Source organism: Vitis riparia, chromosome 13 (genome assembly GCF_004353265.1).
Source record: "Vitis riparia cultivar Riparia Gloire de Montpellier isolate 1030 chromosome 13, EGFV_Vit.rip_1.0, whole genome shotgun sequence".
NCBI lineage: Eukaryota > Viridiplantae > Streptophyta > Magnoliopsida > Vitales > Vitaceae > Vitis > Vitis riparia.
The window spans coordinates 1468127-1486217 of record NC_048443.1 but is presented as its reverse complement, the minus strand read 5'-3'; the positions used below and the strand labels follow the sequence as shown (position 1 = coordinate 1486217).

Here is an 18091-nt window from a genome sequence, read left to right as displayed (position 1 = left end):
GAGGCATACTTGTAATGTCTTTTATTGTAAAGCTGACTGACATTATACTAGATGTGAAGAGAAATGTAGAGGCAAGTCAGGGTGTTATAATGCCTCTGTTGCATGAATATGAACATCAGGCCTTCTTTTCCACCGAGTTCATTCAGTAAATTGAATATAGCCTTATAAATTGCAATGATGCTTCAATTGCTTTAGTCTTGCATTAGAAAAGAAAATATTTATTGCTTCTTAGGTATATTTTACCAAGGTATATTTTAACTTCCTTATTTTCCTTATCCTTTTTTGGTACTCTCTCCCTCTCTGTGACTAGATACACCATCAAATCCAGCTAACCTCTAGCCACCTTGACTCCATGATAAATCATGACTAGGCCATCCATCCATTACAAGAAGAATCATGAATCTGGGTTTTCTTTGTGCTCACAAGTGTAGTATAATTCATTTCAATCTAATCTTCATTCATGAGGTCAAAGCATATTTGCTTGCTTGTAGTTAAAACATATCTTCATTACATTGTGTTTATATGATGTGCATAGAAGGGTTGTTATTCTTTTCTTAGTGTAATGTGGCATAAACTTTAACAAAATCTGATCAAGTAGTTAGCTCCTTTGCATGTGAAAGTGCTGGTCGGGTCATCGTATGCATAGCTATAAGATGTAGGACAAGAAGCCTTGAACACTTTAGAATACTCTGTTGGCTTGCAGGTATCAGGAGTACTGAATGCCCCAGAGCAGCAATACTCAGGCTTGTTGAAGGCCATGCATGCACTGTTACAAGCCACAACACGACCATCCCTCAGAACTTGCAGGTCCTTGGGGCAGTGCTGGTTCAAGTCCGAAACACATCTCACTGTCTTACACTCACCAGACCCACCAGAAGGGAGTATGGAAACCGGCATGTTGTAGCCATCAACTAGGCTAACATCATAGAAATCTACTGGGCTGTCAAGGGTAAACTCCGCTAGTGTTGCAGGCGGTGCACCCCCTGCCCCAGCACATTTTAGAACACCCCCACAATCACCAGTCACACAGCTTCCCTTTCCAGAGTCATCAAATGAACACCTCCGACGACCCCAAAACCGGCCTGACCACCCTTCTGGTGCAGTGATATCTACTGATTCACCTGGTCTTAGCTCAAACCCTCCATCCATTAATTGTGGTGTTCCAGACCCAGGTTGGATCCCTGGCCATATACTCTCCCCACATCCATTGTTTAGGGTGAAAACAGCAGCGTCAACACCTGAGGAAAGAACAAAAAACCAAAATACAACATTAGTATTAATATTTAGATGTGTAGATCAATGAAGTATCACAGGAAATGGAAGGTGAAGTAGGTGTAATTGCTAGTACCAAAGACACAGAAAACCAACAGAAGGTGAAGATGCCTCAATGCCATTGAGAGATATTGAATGTAGGTTTTGGAACTTGGTGTCTCCAATAAGGAACAGGATTTTATATATAGGGGAGGTTTGGCAACAGACCCTTAAAGGGGGTGAACTAGTTTTCTAAGTTAAAGTCTGTGGGGTGAATTTCTGTTGTGATATGTTAAGTAATTCTAAATTAAACCGCCCTGAATTTTCTGTACCAGAAGTGACCAAAGGGGATGGCCAAGTCTTGTTAGTTAGAACAGCAAAAGGAGGCTAGGATTTAGATATAGATGTTTATGAGTTGGTTTGTTGCCATCTGCTTTGTTGGATTCGTGGGTAGTCTGGCCTTGAACCCTATATTTTTACTTTTTACACAAAAGCTTGACCGAAAATGCAACAAACCGATATATCCATAAAAACCAATATTTTCGTATTTGGTTAAATTTGTTTTGGTTCTACCCATTCTTGAGCATTGCTAGTTCTACAACTGCAGTCTTGGCACCATGTTTAAAGCTCTACTTAAGTTATGTTTGGTTCCTAACAAGTACTGAAGGAAAAAAAATGTTAGAAAAATGATTTTCTTATATCTAATTTGTTATATAAAAGAGGAAAATAAAATTTAAATACAATTAAAATTAGTTTAAAATTATATAATTTTAAATTATTTAATCTTTCTATGAAGAAATAAGTGAAAAGTTAAAAAAAAAAACATATAAAAATAATTATTAATTTTAAATTTATTTTTTCACTTATTTTCCTCCCATTTTATCTTTTTATTTTCTTTGGCTTGGATTTTCCAAAAACAACGTCAATATACCGACCCAATAGCAAGCCTTCTTGTACAGGAAATAGTTATCTTTAAAATATATTTAAAAATATAGAAATTAGATTAAAAATATCTTAGATTTTGAAATAGACTTTGTTTTATAAAATATCATAAAATAGTTATCTATTCTTAAAAAAAATGTTATCTTTTAATTGTTTTCAATTATTATCACTTGTTTTCTTATTATTATTTAAAAAATAATTATATAAACATAAAAAATAAAATATTAGATATAAAAATTATATATATAATATATTAAAAATATTTCAAATTTTTATATGGACTATAAAATGTTTTCACAAATTATTTTTTAAAATATCTACCAAACATACCCATGTTTTGTTTTCTCAAGAGTATTTTTATCTTTTAAAATTCGCAGGACGGTGAAGTCCTTGACAAAATATCTTATGACTAACTGCGACTAGAGTGGCAATCAAAAAAATTATTTAAAATAATTTTTAAGTTAATTCTTTTAAACGATTTTAATATTTAAAATAAAAATCAAATAATAAGATTTTAATTATAATTTAAAATTAATTTAAGTTATTAAATAATAAATATTAATTTTTATTTAACATTTTCTCGTAATTTTTCAAATTACTTAATCTTTATGTTTCCGTTCGGATAGGATGATCAAAGTTTCTCGAAGTTGGTTTAAATCATTGTCTTTCTACCTTGAAAGTTGTAGGAAATGACAAATCAACCAACAGATTCCTAAAATGACTTTGGCTACCAACTAGGTGAAATGATTCATGGCAGCGGCTCTGGAGTCTAGAGTTCTTTTGGTCACCAAAAAGCATAGAGTAAGAGACCATGACCTGTATCAATACAGAATACAGAATACAGATTTTGTTCTTCGGGAGGGAATGCCATATTCAGATATATAGCTGGAGAGCTTTGAAAAACCCAGGACTTAGATGATAGTACTGCCCTTTCGAGAGAATCAAATAGATACCCACATAAGAGTGAGTGATACAGAAGCTATCCCTATCCCTCAAATGGGTTGAAGTGAACTATAGGATGGCATTTGAGTGGGTGAAGCATGCTCAAGGACAGGCCTGGTCCTGACTGCATATCAACCTTACCCCCATCACCATCTCCACCAAGCTTCCAATCAAAGCATTGAACTATAGCTGCTACTGTAGTATTCATCATGGCAAACGCCAACAATGTCCCTGGACACCCTCTTCTTCCACCCCCAAATGGGACAAAATTGAAGTTTTGCCCCTTAGTTTGGTCTAAATCCACTTGTTCTTTTGAGGGAACCAAGAACCTCTCTGGCCTAAACTCAGTAGGATCATCCCATATCTCTGGATCCCTCATAATAGCATACAGATTGATTGCTACTGCAGTCTTTTCGGGTATATTGAATCCACCAATTTTACAGTTTTTGCGGCATTCTCTTGTGGCCACTGGCGCTGGAGGGTGTAGTCTCAGTGTTTCCTTAACAACTGCTTGCAAGTAGGGAAGGTTTGGGATGTCTGATTCCTCAACAAGTCTAGTGCGTCCGACTGCTAACTCTATCTCTTCCCGGACCTTCTTGAACACATCAGGATGGTTAATGAGCTCGGCTATTGTCCATTGCATGCTTTCTGCTGAGGTATTGGTGCCTGCCATAAAGAGTTCCTGGCACAAAGATAGTGTGAGCAATGCTAATGAATAGTAGTTAGAGTACCATGCTCGACATTCATGTGGTTTGAAGCTAATATCAAACTAAGTAAGTGATCTAATACCTTCGATTAGGGCAAGTTGCAAATGTGATGGGTGTTTCTTCCATGTTAGGCTGCAACCAATGAGGGTGTGTCTAACAACTTTCTCCTAATCGTATAGATATCAAAAACTTTTTTCGGTAGGATATTACAATCACGTTTCTCTTTATATCTTATAGGATTGTGAAAGGCGACTATGATGTCTCATATTAAATAGAAGAAAAAAATTTAAAGTTATATATATATATATATATATATATATAGACACACACATACGTATGAGCTCCTTGATCTTAAACATGTAGATGCGTTTTAAAATTGTGAGCACCCTTTTAAGCATCAAGCATACAATATTTTCACTGTTGGGAGTGGATATGGTGCAGAAAAAATTCTCGATGAGACAATACCCTTTAAAAGAAGGAAGACTTAATCAAGAGCAATTTGTCAAATCGATCTTCCCATTTATTTTATGTCTCTCTTGGCTAGTGTGAGGAGGATGGGCCTAAGGATAGAACATATTCAGAGGGACTCCCTTTGTGAAGGGACGAGGCTCAAGAAAAATCCCGTCGGGTTAAGTTAGTTGGCAAATTCTGTGTCAAATCCTACCTAAATCCTTGTTTAATCCCCAATTTGTTAGAGAACCAAAAGGCATATGTGGACTTACCAGAATGAAAGCCTTGATATGGGTTCTGTTGAGCTTCATCCCAGCCTTATCATCTTGATAAACCTCTAAGAGAACATCCATCAAATCCTTGTCTTCTCTCTTTCCCCTCTCTTCGTGCTCCTTCAACATCTTCTCCAGAATCTCATCATACCTCAGTGTCAGCTCTACGGCTTTCCTCCCATAGATCCAGAAACCCAACCTCTTCAGAGGGCCAAACACATCCCCAAAAGACATCTTTACAGCCAACTCAACACACTCCGTCACCATCTCTATCAACCTTTCAGCTTCATCATTGTCCTCTGAACACCTTGCGCTCAGAATCACCCGGCATGTACTGTGGTTTGTGAGCTTCATCACCTCAGCCCTAACATCCACAGCCTCACCATTCTCACCACTCTCCACCAATTTCTTCAAGAAACAATCCAGTTCTTCTCTTCTAACTACCCGTGAGCGTTCAAGTTGCTTGACTCCAAGCAGCTCCGTCACGCACAGTTTCTTCATGAACCTCCAGTAATCTCCATACTCAGCTGTGATAAAACTAGAGGTTCCATAAGGTAGTTTATCGGCAAAAGCTAACCTAGGGCGACTAGCAAAGGCGAGATCGTTTGTTTTGAAGATCTCAGCAGCCATTGCTGCTGAAGAAACAAGTAGGCACCTGGAGGCCCCAAAATGGAGATAAAGGAGGGGCCATATTGGGTGGAGAGGCTGTGGAAGGATTTGTATATGGATGAAGAAAGGAAGTGGAGGCGGAGGTGGCCGATGATGGGAAGAGCCGGTGGGCTAGGTGGGAGGCCAAGACGGGTAGTTGGTGTTGTGATTCTGTTCAGGAAGGATCTTAGCAGGAGGGTTGAAATGAAGGAGAGGATGAAGAAGATGGTATAGTATTGGAGATCAGTAAAGGTGCCCATTGCTTCCTGCTAATGTTTACTTGGTGCTCAGATTTTTTTTGAGCCTCTGACTAGATCATAATTGGATAATTCAATGGTTTGCCCATCGTACACTGTTTAGGCTAAATGCAAGTGCACCATGATTTCATGTTGTCCCTTTCCCAATTTTTTGGTAGTCATATCATCGCTATTAGAGTATGTCTTTTATTTTTCAAATTATTTGATTAGCACGACTAATCAAAATTATCAATGGGTCATCATCATCTATGATTTATTAAGAGGAAAACGAAGAAGAAGTAGAATAAGATGGGGTTGGAGAGAAAGATATACTGCAAACCAAGAGAAAAGCAACCATACATATTATGAACTAAGCAATGTGGGAAAGACAATAGTAGATAGGAAAATTACAAGAGCAAAGTTAAAAAGACCTAAAAGTGCTTCATCTCAATGGTTATTCTCTTATTAGTAGTAGCAGCAGCAGCAGCATAAGAAGGTGATAGTTCTCTATTGCTCTTTCCTGGCTCTATAGGCTTCTACTTCTCTACTTTTCCATCTCACCTGCATCAACCGAAACAAAAGTGATGAAACAATAGCTATATCATATGAAAAGAACATCAAAGAAGAAGGGCATGGGGGAGGGAGGGAGAGAGGGAGTACATGGATCAAAGTTGGTGGTGCACTTCTCTGGGAGCAGCATGGCCATGTTCCGATCAACGCCAGATATAGGAGGGCCGTTTATGAGCACGCACAGACAGGGCTGGCCCAGTGTTCTCACAGCGTTACAGCAGGCTTCACTTGGCGGGATGGGGCTGAATGGAGCGACTGCTGCTCTACAAGGTATCATCTGAATGAGAGCAGAGAAGAAAGAGGTCCCACAAGTAGTGCCTTGCCCTTGCCCCACTAAACCTGCTATGATCAACAAAAACACCAGCACTGGCACTGAAAATTTGGAGTGTGAAAGCTTCATGTTTGAACTGAAATTTGAAATTCGATCTCTGTAACCGTCTTTTCCTGGGCAAAGAATGGGCTTCAAAAAGGCCTTTGATATATAGACAGATAGATTGGGTTCATGCCAATCTGCGTGTCTCTCCTAACCTGAGATCACACTGATCATGCCATGTTATGGCAGCTCTGCTCTGCTACTGACCTGCTTCATAGAAAAAATGCCAGGAATGTGAAGGGTGTGTGCTGGTGAAGCAGTTCATAAACCCACCTTTTGTGAGTCCTTGCAGTCCTGGAACTTGAAGCAGAAATGCATTGCCTCCCATGGAAGGATAAAATATTAGATATGCTGAACCAAAAGACAATAGTAAGTCAATGAACTAGAAATATGGTCGGGGGCTTGATCTACGTTGAATGACCAAAACAAGTTATCATTTTGGAGGGCAAAACCACGATAAATCACCAATCCAACTCCCGCTAAAACCAATAAAGTTTTCCATGAGGATTTAGTATTACAAGCTCATTTCTGAAATTTTGGTATTTTATGGAAGAACAATGCTCCAATTTTTCTGAGCAATGAATGGCATTGACTCAACCTGCTTTATGGCAAGTCGTTTCATCAAAATAACCATGAAAAAGTACAGAATATTTTTCAGATTACAATTATTAAGGCTCTGCTTTGTTTCCTTTTAGATTGATAATCGCAAGCTCTTGTTCAACAAATTCTCCTGCACACATGGATGGATATCTTGCTGCAAGTGGGGATTCCGCAAAATGGCCTAAAGGCTTCAGTACAGCATCAGATGCAATGTGTGCAAACAACTGGATATGACAAAGAAAGACAGATAAAGCATAAGAGAGCCTTGACAATAAGTTCACTTTGAAGATACCAAGTTCATGAATAAGGACGAGGATGATGTTGAATATATGGATTGGATTCACTCACTGTTGAGGATACTCTCCACAGGCTACGATTTTGCTGGGTTGCTAGTTTAATTGCATCAATTGTCCTTTCAGTCACAACGACTTCATGCATGCCAGCTATGCAGTCTCCAGCTGTTAGCCATTCTATCTGCACATTGAAGTAGTGTAAAAGGAATACACTAATGGTAAAGCCTCAAAAATGTGTCATATCTGATAATTGTCAACAAACTTGAAGCGTTAATCCTGAATAGACCATGATAAAGGCACACATTTTTGTTTTAACTTGTATTACTACAACTTTTAGAGATGATTTCTCTAGTTCTTTGCATCAAAATAAGTTGCTACATTTTATTTGAATGCATAGTGCATTTGAAATGAAAACTTCAATAATCGGATAATCACACCATCAGATAGACATTGGATAGAATGCAACTGAACTGTTGACTTAATTCATCTGATCTTTATGATTATCATTAGGGGCCATTGAATATGTTTCGACATTTCCATGGTTAAGATAGCAATTGTGCGTCTTGCTTTAAGAAAACATGCTTTCAGCATTGTGATAATTATTTATTGACTGTTCATTGCTTAAGATAAAGAGAAGTTCAGGTGGCAAATGGCAACTAGCTGACAAACTAACAAGTGAACACCCTCATCATTAAGCATTAAACAATGGTCACAATGCCCTTACCTGCTTTCCAGTCTGGATAAGGAGACATCCTATAGGAACCTTTACTTCCACTTTCTGTCCATTTCTTAGCCAAATGTTCAGCCCAGGGAATCTACTTCTTCCGTGAATTGTTAAAAAGTTGAGGTCATAGTGATATCCTGCAAACACAGCTCCCACTTGACCATAACGTTGGAGGTCACTCCCGGTGGGAGCAAGAAGATGTGGTCCCTGGTGTTTGCAGTGAAAAGGCACTTGTTAGAAAGAGCATATAAAGTTGAGAAGTAAGAAATGCACTAAAAAAAATAAAGAGAAGATAACAAAGAATTCCCTAAAAAAACATGGGAATGACCAACAAGAACTCAGTGATTAGAAAGAATCAAAAAATAAGGGAATCAAGAGAAGGAACTTAATACTTCAGTTCTCACTCAGAAGAATAAAGAAAGAGATTACTAAAACAAGGTATTGGTAGCATTTGGAGCAATAAAGCAGGCAACAAATAGAGTGCTAATAAGTGAAACTCAAATATTACTCATCCCACCATGAGGAACATGGGAATTTCCACTGGAAGTAGGAACAAGTCTGAAGGTTATGGATTATTTGCAATCCTCCACAAACATTATTTTTAATGCTGTCTGATTAAACTATTTGCAGTCATCAATTCTTTCAATGTTTTGATTTACTGCTTTCGAAATTAAAACAGTACATAAAGAATGTATTAGAGATTGATGGAGAGACATAGGTAAAGAAAAAGTGAAATCTTAAACATTATTCACCTGCTTCATAAGAGAAGTGAATGCATCCTTTGGCAAGCCAAACCCAATTGCTGCCATTTCAGCAACAACCTGAGTAAAAAAAATGTGTAAAAATCAGTGATCCCATAAAATGCATGCAGAAGAGAATTTACATGAAAAAATAACAAAAACACTAATAGCTAACCTCTATTGCTGATATCATTTTGTATCCCCAGGAGTCCATTGTGTCTTGCCATTCAGGAAAACCTTCAGGTATAACAGGTGCTGAATTAAGTTCCTGTACAAGAAGGATGTCAATTAAAAATAAATAGTTAATTTATTATTAAAAATCTGAAAGCGAAGAGAAAGGAGCAAAACCTGGAAGCGGGTGTTTGATGGCCGGGGGCCTACTCTCCACATGTATCGCCACTTAGGATCTGGTCCCGTGGGGGTGGATGGTTGGAACTCTTGGGAATTGCTCTTAACTTCACTTGCATTTCTTCGTCAACCAGACTTCGTGGAACTTCAACTCCCTCTGGTGTAACCCCAACCTGTTATTTCCATTCACACCACAAATTCTTTTAAGGATGTTTTCTGATAGATAGAAGCAACCTCATAGTTTGATCCTGAAAATTCACCAATCTCAAGTCAATCTAGAATCAGAATATTGCAGATTACCATGAGAAATTTCTCCTTCCTTCCAGATCACTAACAAATGGGTACTGGCAAAGAAGCCAACTTTCCTTATAGTTTCATTCAGGTTACAGTGGATTTGATTCAGAATTCAAATTTCATGGAATTCCAAAAGATTGCTCAGAAGAAGGAATTCTTTTATTGGATTTGGGGTCTGCTAAATTTGATTTACATTCAAATATAAAAAACCAAACTGGGGATTTGGATTTGGGGTCTCCAATGCAAATTTCAAGAGCCCAAATCCATGCGTCCACAGAGCTTACATTTTTCCCATCCTATTCTTCTTATTGTAGTTTAAGCCTTCAAACATAGGAAAGGAGAAGGCAGAGGAAAAATAACAAATCTCAAACATTCCACTGATCACATAAGAAGAAATTCTTATGGAAGTGAGAGCACTATAGAGATTAACATATCATTCATAAAAAATCTCATATGGAATTTGAAAAGAAAACAATGATGATCTCTTTAACAACATCAAAAGGTAGAGAACATGCTATGGAACTTGAGGTTTTGAAAATTTTCTTCCAAAATCCAATAAATATATGTTTTTATCTCTCTTCCTTTCCCACATTTTCTCAGTAGCAACTAGATGGAACATAAATTTTCCCCTATAATGCTGGTGAGATCGCTTTTCTGAGCTTACTCCTCTAGATTTAACATACTACTCATGAAACACGGTTTCTAACTTAATGTTCAGTTTGATTCCTGGGAAATGGGGCAATTTTTTTCCCTTTTTATAAAGAAAAACAACAACCTAAAGCATATACCTCAATTTTATTTTTTTTTCTGTCCACAGCCCACCGTTTTTCAGTGATTAATCCTATCATTTTCAAAATTGTGCGTCGCAGTGCATAACATCGAAGTACAGAATTTTACTATCATTATCATTCTGTTTTCTGTATTTTTCCCGGAAACCAAATGAAATAGTAAAAGGTTTTAACAATAGAACAACATAATCTAATTATTTCAGAAAAGGCCTAAAAATTTGCACATAAGTCTCTGAATTTGAGGTCAAATTGGCCTGTTTTCCAAATATAATATCAGTTAGGCAAATTGAAACATGATATCAATTGTATGCATCTGTTCAAACTATTGCTCAAAGTAACGACTTTTTATTTTTGTTCTTTAAATTAGTTTTGGAACCACATTTTGATGATGCAGCTTCTGTACAAATTAAAAACCACAGTTTTAAAATGTGATTTCTAAATTTATACTAATGACCCAGTTACAAAATACAACTTCAAACAAATTTTGAAAAAGAAAATAAAAAATAAATTAGATGGCCAAAAGGAACATTTTGAATAATAGTTGAGAAGAGGGTCAAAAATTGGTTTGAACCAAAAGTCTAATTCTCTAATAAAACAGACTTTTTGGTTTAAAGTAATCATTAAAATATACATTTAGGGCTATTTTGAAACAATTATTCATCTTGCAATTTCCATTTTTAAAAAATTATTTGAGAAAGCATTTTGAAGCAGCTACTTTAATACAAATTTACAAATCTTATTTCAAAATTACGACTTTAGTACATGTTTAAAAAATCATATTTGAAGCTCTGTACAAACTGTAGTTTGTACATCAATTATTTTTCTCCACGAGTACCGTGTACCAAGTCATTTTTCCTACAGTTTCTCAGCAACCAAACGGAGGTCAGAGAATTTCCAAACCTGGTAATGCAAGTGACGCCTCTCCTGAAGACGCTTGAATTCCTCGGGCTGTTCGAAGTACCTCTCCATCATATCGATGAACCGATCATTATCTTGGGCAGAGCATCTCGGATCCTTCACCAGCAAAGCGCCGGTCTCTCTCAGGGACCGACTCACCTCAAGCACAGCCCCCTGTACTCCGGGTCGATGTGATCGACAAGCCGGTCGAATCTCCACCTGATTTTCCAGTGATCTCCAAGTACGGACTCAGATCGATCACCGGCAGGTCCATCGCGATTAAGAAAGAGAAATTTTCTAGAGAGAGAGTGAAAAAGCACAAATGCAATGGCGGGAGATGCGTCTATAGGGCCGCGGCAGTGTAGCGAGACCCCTGTTGCGTCGCGTGTGATAGCTGACACCGAGAATCAGTGCGTTGAGAGTTGATCGCGACACGTGGCACATAGTGGAGGATGGATGAGAAATGATTAGGATTAATGGTGTGGAATCGTGTGGGCCAAATAATATGCGGTCCTGATGAGAGTCCTCATATTCTCCATTTTAGGCTTTCGCCTCAAAAGTTCAACCGCGAATGGAAGGTTGCCCACCGAGGACGATAGGTATATATAATATTCTTAAAGAGGGAAAACAATTTTAAAACTCAATTAAAAATATTTATGCTTTTCAAAATGTAAGTACCTCATTAGCACGTGCACTAATTAATTGACCAAGGAATTACGGACTACGTTTCCTTAACTAGCTCAGAAATTTTTTTGATAGAGAGGAGACCGAGAGAGTGATGACTTTGGGCTGACGGCCCTTTCGCTTTGGCACCATCATCGTAACACCAAGACTGACCTTGGCTTGCCCAATGGATGGTCCTACAATCAAGCTCTCTTTTGTCTTTGTACTCAAAGGGGCCAATCTCTACCAGCCCCAAATAAGATTTTCGATTTAAAGCCAGTCCAGCACAATTTGAAGGTCAAATAGGTCTTTATGGGAGGCAATCTAAAGTATAGTGATGTAAACCCAATTCTCTAGTATTCGCTACAATGAATGGTGAATTAACGATTAAGAAGAAATTCTCCTCTTTTGCACATTGCACCCACAACAGAATAACACATGTCAGGGCCAATTGGCTTGGAACAGTTGATGTTCCTTCTGATTTCCATTAGGTTCACTTCTAATACACACCTCCTGTAGCCAGCTTTCCCATCGAAAGAGACATGGTACTCTTCCTTGTTGGGCTCACATCTATGCTCTTGGTTCAAACCATCTTCTCAAAGGTTCATACAGTAACATAATCTCCAATGAGCCCTTCAGCGCTAACCCATCATTGGACTCCTCCACCTTATTCGCCCATTCCTCACCAAGCACCTCTATGAGCTCTCACTGCTGTAGTCCCATATTTCGCTTTTCCTTTGAATGTGTTCCTGCATGGCGGCCTCTTCTCCTAAATGCCAAAGAATTCTTAAACTCATGAAATGTCCTGGAATTGGCCATCAACCATAGTCACTCAATGCTCAAGTCACAAAAATCATATTATTGCATTAATAACTATGCAAACCCTAAATGAAACATCGGAATATTTCATTTTTCTTTTTCTTTTTCCTTGTGGAAATGTTTACAAACTGGGAGCACTACATCGTCAGCTGTAATGCAAGGGGCAGTGGCAGAGCCCATCAACAATCCAAACATGTTTAGGAAAGCAAAAGGAGAGAGATCTGTCGATGGAAAGGATATATTGGTAAAGAATATCACACATTGAATTTTCCATACCTCTCCAGGCAATTGTTGAAGGAACCCTGATGGCAGCACCCAATTGGTCCAATATTCACAAGAGAATCAACCAAAGATTGCAACATCCCTGCAAACACAAGACTGGTGATTAAGTTGCGGGCAATTGAAAGGGTTCCCAATTACTGGGAAAACTTCTTGGGATTTCATCATGAGAGATTCATGGCTAAAGGGGGATGTGGGAAGAGAATAAATATTAGAGAGCAACATAATCAAATCCTGCATTTGAAATGTGGAAGAAGAGGGTGCCCAGAACACTTTTTACCCTTCAAGCTATTCAACAACAGATTGCAACATGAATCGGTGCTTCAATTGCAAGAATGGAGATGAGCGTAGATTTTTATCACTTACCTTTACACAACCACCAATCAGCGGGACCTCAAAATCAGCCCCAACCAAGCCACTCCTCTAAGCCTTCACCATACAAGCTCTCAAAATATAAATAACCATTGACAAATTAGAACCCTCTTATCATGATTTACAGATATTAGCATCCCCAATGCAGTAAAACAATTTGTATATATCACAGTTGAATAAATTGATACCAAACAGCTGATCTTTCACTTGAAAAACAAATGTCATATCTTATTAGTTAAGCAGGCATAAAAAAAATTCCAACAACCTATTAAAAAAAAAATTTGTCCCACTTAATTCAACGATGAAGGCACTGTTTACCTCCTACAATTTTCTCAGCAACCAAACAAAAAAAGGGGGGAATAACGCACTTCAAATATAAAATGGATAGGAAAGCAAATTTCCATTGATCGAATATTGATAATAATGGTGATTCACAATTGAAAACTCCACATATCGACTAAGAATTGACAACCAGAACACCATAGATTTACATCAAACTACGCTAAACCCTAAGAAACAACGCAACTGCAGAGACAAACCCCACCGAAGCCATCTCTCTAAGCCCTCTCACCACGAATCCTCCTGGCGAGTTGAATATCCTTGGGCATGATCGTGACCCTCTTAGCATGAATAGCACAGAGATTGGTGTCCTCGAAGAGCCCGACCAAATACGCCTCAGCGGCCTCCTGAAGAGCAGCCACGGCGCTGCTCTGAAACCTCAGATCGGTCTTGAAGTCCTGAGCAATCTCACGAACCAATCGCTGGAACGGTAGTTTCCGGATCAGAAGCTCTGTGCTCTTCTGGTACTTCCGGATCTCACGAAGAGCCACCGTACCGGGACGAAACCTGTGGGGCTTCTTCACACCGCCGGTGGCCGGCGCGGACTTGCGAGCGGCCTTGGTCGCCAGCTGCTTCCTTGGAGCCTTCCTCCAGTGGACTTCCTCGCAGTTTGCTTGGTACGGGCCATTGGTGGAAGATAGAAAGCGGAAGTGCTTGGAAAGTCGGAAAATCAGGAAGATGGGGAGAGAAAAAACTGATCGGTGGTGAAGATTGAGGTTTGAAAGTTATTTATAATGTGGACTTGGAGGGAAACGAGCTTTCAATTTTTCATTTTTGGAGGCGACGCGGTTGATGATATGAGAACGGACGGTGAAGATTGGAGGACAGAGGCGGATGAGGATCGTGATCCGTGGTTGAGCTTATAATCCAATAGAATGTCGCCACGTCATGGACTCGTTTTGTGCCTCAACCAGTCTCTTGGCTTATGGTTTCTTTTATTTTCTAAAAATAAATTAAGTGATCTATAAATTGGCGGAAAAATTTTGAAAATATTTAATTCATTAAAGTTTATTAAGAATACTATTTAATTAATTTTATTAATAAGGAAAATGATAGGTTCCAATTATTTCAACGGGAATTTTTTTGTCATACACATGAATGTATAAAATTAAATATATTTTAATTATTTTCTTCAATTTATATTTATTTTAATTTAAGGGGAAAAAATTATTATTAGCCAAAATGAGAATTTTCTCTAAAAACCTATTTGAAATTTTTTTGTAGGAATAATTTTGTAGATCAAGTACATCTTTCATTAAATCATCATATATTGTATTTTTTTATTAATTAATCAAAAAATTAGGGCTTTGTTAGGATACATTTATTGTTTCTCATTTTTTAAAATAACTATTTCTACATAAAATATAGAAACTCTTATATAAAATTATAAATTTGTCTTATATTCTAATAAATCGCTTTTAAATTGTGTGAATTATCAGTTTTAATCTTAAAATATATTTCCAATAAGTAAGGATGTCACTTAACATATTTGCATTGTATATGACTCGTATGCATTAAAAGTTGTAAGGAAGATTGAAGTCCCGAATTCATTGCAATTAGATGATTTGTTTACAATTGGTTCATAGACTTAAGCAATCAATTTAAAGTTATAGTGCATTCCCTCTTAATTATAGGGATTACTGATCTTGGTCATTGAAATAGAGTTTTTATAATGAGTACACTAATATGTATGATTACACATTTAACAAAACTTATGGCAAATCATGACATTGACTATCAAATTGTCGCAATTTCACTTACCTTCTAAATTATATGAAGTCTCAATCTTGACATGAGATTGAACTTGTGCTAAAATCTTAGGTGACTTTAACTTACAAGTGAGACTTTGGGGTAGTCATATGTTCCCTTATGAATTGAGTCGCTAATAATGAAAGTTAGTAGTAACAAATATTATAGTAAAGACAACCATAAGATCTCATAAGTTTGACATAATATGTCCCTTTAGGTAATCTTAAGGACATGCAATCATAAAATTTATAGTCGTGGTAATTAATTTAATAGAATTTGACATGTGCTTTTAGTAAGGTAGAATGTGTTAGTTGATTATATAATAAAATAACTTAAGACTAAAGGATTATAGAGATAACCTTGAAAGGTTGATAACATTCACCTTATTAGATTACAAATGTTAATTTACGAGGTGTTTGCATTTATTGGATATTAGGTCACAAATCCGAGTTTTTATATCTCATTATAATATTATAGGATTTTGGAGTACAACCAATTTTTTGTAACAAAATATTGAGTCAACTTCAAAATTAAATTATGGAAAATAAATTATTTTCCTGTAAGTTTTTGTGGTTCTTGTTCAAGCTCATATTCCTTAATGACATGTTTATTAAGGGGTATTTGGGTTATTTACTCACATGTGTGGATAAAGGTGTTTTGGGAAATACACAAGATTACACAAAGAGGTTATGAATTGTCTTTCTATACTGAAATAATTGATTGATTGGAGCCCAATATGACTAATTAATTAATTATGATCCAAGTAGGTTGGATTAGTGACTAAATCCAAATTATGCTAAAGTCATTTAAGCAAAGCTTATAAAAACCTCCCTTAGAGGGGTAAAACTTAAGACTAGTCTTCATATTTGCTTTATAGAGAGAAAGTCTTAGCCACCACTTCTCTATGCAACTTTCACTATTTCTAGTGCTTGGATTCGAAGAGAAAGAGTCATCACAGTGGAAAGCTTATGGGTTTATAAGATCTACAACATGTATGATACATCTTCAATTACATTACCTAATTTTGGGAACATCTTGATCTAAGGTATGACACACTAAACCTTTTGGATCTAAGTTTGATTGCATGTATACTTCTGCTAGTTAGATCTAGAAAGCCCTAGGGTAAATCATAGACAAAATGCATATGTTTCATGCATCCATGACCTAGTACGTAGGGCTCATCATAGCAGACACATAGATTATTTTATTTTTATATATTTTTTCATTCAATTCAAAATATGTCGACCTTTTAATGGGCATAGAGACAATATTTAGTGGATGAGTCTTACCTCCACTTGTTACAAGTATTATTTGGCTTAAAGTATTTGACCTGTATGTTAAAGCCTTTATAATTTCCCTTTTGCAATTGTCCCAAGCCAACCAATTTAGTCATTGAATTCAAGTGAAATACTCTTACTTCAACTTTTATCTCATCATTTAAGTTGTTGACAAAACAACTAATGGAGAAAGATGTCAATAAGTCTTGAGTTCAATTGACTAATTCTTCAAACTTATCATGATACATCTTAACATAAAATCGTTTTCATGAAGTTCAATCAATTATCCTAAAGCACTTTCATATGCAATCAAACTAAGTCAAGTAAAACAATTAAGTTTTTTCTCATAACGATTCTGTTAGGACATTGTTATTGTTTGTGCAATAAAAAAGTCATAGATACGTCTAAAAATGTTTGACTTGTGGCAAGTTAGGTGATCAAAAGGTATAAAAACGATTGATATGTATATTTTTAAATTAAAATGATTTATTAAATATTTAAAAATTATAGGGCCCACTCAAGTGGGGTAACAACACTTAAACGTTTGATCAACGTTCAAGTGCCTGAGGTGCTCAAGTGGTGATTAAGTGTGCCCGATTGTTTGTGCAAAATCTGTCAAAATATGACAAACATTTTCGAATTATTCACATAAATCAAGTTTGAAACTTTGAGCTACTAATTCCTTAGGTTTTTATGCCTATATAAACCCTGTTATAATCCCTCTAGGGTGGGACACTTGGAGTAACCCAACCTTGCCACACCATTCTCAATCTCTCATCAAATGATTCAAGCATTGAATATAGAGTTGTTTTAAGACCTGCATCCCTTCAACAAGGCTAAAATGTATTCACTATACCAATTTGAGGTTGCATTATTGCAAGCATGGAACAAGTTATAGGCTTTGGAGAGTAAGTTTTTAAGGTAAAATAGTTAAATAAATTTGTGTAACTTGTTATTGTATAGTGAATTTAAATGACAGATCTTAGATCCCATGGTTTTTTATCTATGTATTGGGTTTTCCACATCTCATTGGTTATTTTTGTAATTATGTTCATTCCTTTTATCATAGTGATTATCTTTCATGTTTCATAAGTTAAAATTAGGTTATTAATTCTTAATCCTTATATTATAATTTTTAAAATACATTCATTCACCCTATTTGAATGTTACCTATCGAACCATAGTTTTTCAAGTCTTCATTCATTTTTGCAAACCATTAATACCATCAAATAACTTTTCCTTCAATACCACCAAGTTTGGTCAATTTCCCTAAGGCATCTTCCCATGCAACCAAACTAAAATTGAGCATAGATAACCTTCCCATAACTTTTGCCAAACTAAAATCGAGTGCAAACAACTAGGTTTTTCTCACAGTGGTTTTTTCATTCATTTTTGCAAACCATTAATACCACCAATTAACTTTCTCTTCAATACTACAAAGTTTGGTCAATCTCCCCATGGCATATTCCCATGCAACTAAACTAAAATTGAGCACAAATAACTTTCCTATAACTTTCC

At 36.7% G+C, this 18091-nt stretch overlaps 3 protein-coding genes and 2 pseudogenes across 3 annotated transcripts; all 5 read right to left on the bottom strand.

The window, feature by feature from the left end:
* Positions 1 to 436: 436 nt before the first annotated feature.
* LOC117929242 (pathogenesis-related thaumatin-like protein 3.5) lies at positions 437 to 1422 on the bottom strand. The gene is made up of 2 exons (XM_034849514.1): positions 1349 to 1422; positions 437 to 1238 (listed from the first exon to the last, which is right to left on the bottom strand). The coding sequence occupies exons 1-2, from the start codon at positions 1392 to 1394 to the stop codon at positions 577 to 579; spliced, it is 708 nt and encodes a 235-aa protein (XP_034705405.1). The 5' UTR covers positions 1395 to 1422; the 3' UTR covers positions 437 to 576.
* Positions 1423 to 2963: 1541 nt separating this feature from the next.
* On the bottom strand, positions 2964 to 5667 carry LOC117929241 (cytochrome P450 705A5-like). The gene is given in 3 exon segments (XM_034849513.1): positions 2964 to 3817; positions 4565 to 5245; positions 5248 to 5667. Coding segments are annotated over 3 exon segments (1545 nt in total). The 5' UTR covers positions 5473 to 5667; the 3' UTR covers positions 2964 to 3178.
* A 79-nt stretch (positions 5668 to 5746) lies between these two features.
* On the bottom strand, positions 5747 to 6796 carry LOC117929243 (protein LIM1-like). Its single transcript, XM_034849515.1, has 2 exons — positions 6109 to 6796; positions 5747 to 6009 (listed from the first exon to the last, which is right to left on the bottom strand). The coding sequence occupies exons 1-2, from the start codon at positions 6416 to 6418 to the stop codon at positions 5993 to 5995; spliced, it is 327 nt and encodes a 108-aa protein (XP_034705406.1). The 5' UTR covers positions 6419 to 6796; the 3' UTR covers positions 5747 to 5992.
* A 73-nt stretch (positions 6797 to 6869) lies between these two features.
* Positions 6870 to 11465, bottom strand: LOC117929244 (annotated as a pseudogene).
* Positions 11466 to 13582: 2117 nt separating this feature from the next.
* On the bottom strand, positions 13583 to 14246 carry LOC117927492 (annotated as a pseudogene).
* Between the last annotated feature and the right edge of the window lie 3845 nt (positions 14247 to 18091).

Excerpts from the sequence above, each read along its gene's own strand:
- LOC117929242 (XM_034849514.1), bottom strand. The coding sequence starts at position 1,394 with ATGGCATTGAGGCATCTTCACCTTCTGTTGGTTTTCTGTGTCTTTG. Across the intron at positions 1,239-1,348 it reads GTTGGTTTTCTGTGTCTTTG|GTGTTGACGCTGCTGTTTTC; the intron begins GTACTAGCAATT and ends TTCTTTCCTCAG.
- LOC117929243 (XM_034849515.1), bottom strand. The coding sequence starts at position 6,418 with ATGAAGCTTTCACACTCCAAATTTTCAGTGCCAGTGCTGGTGTTTTTG.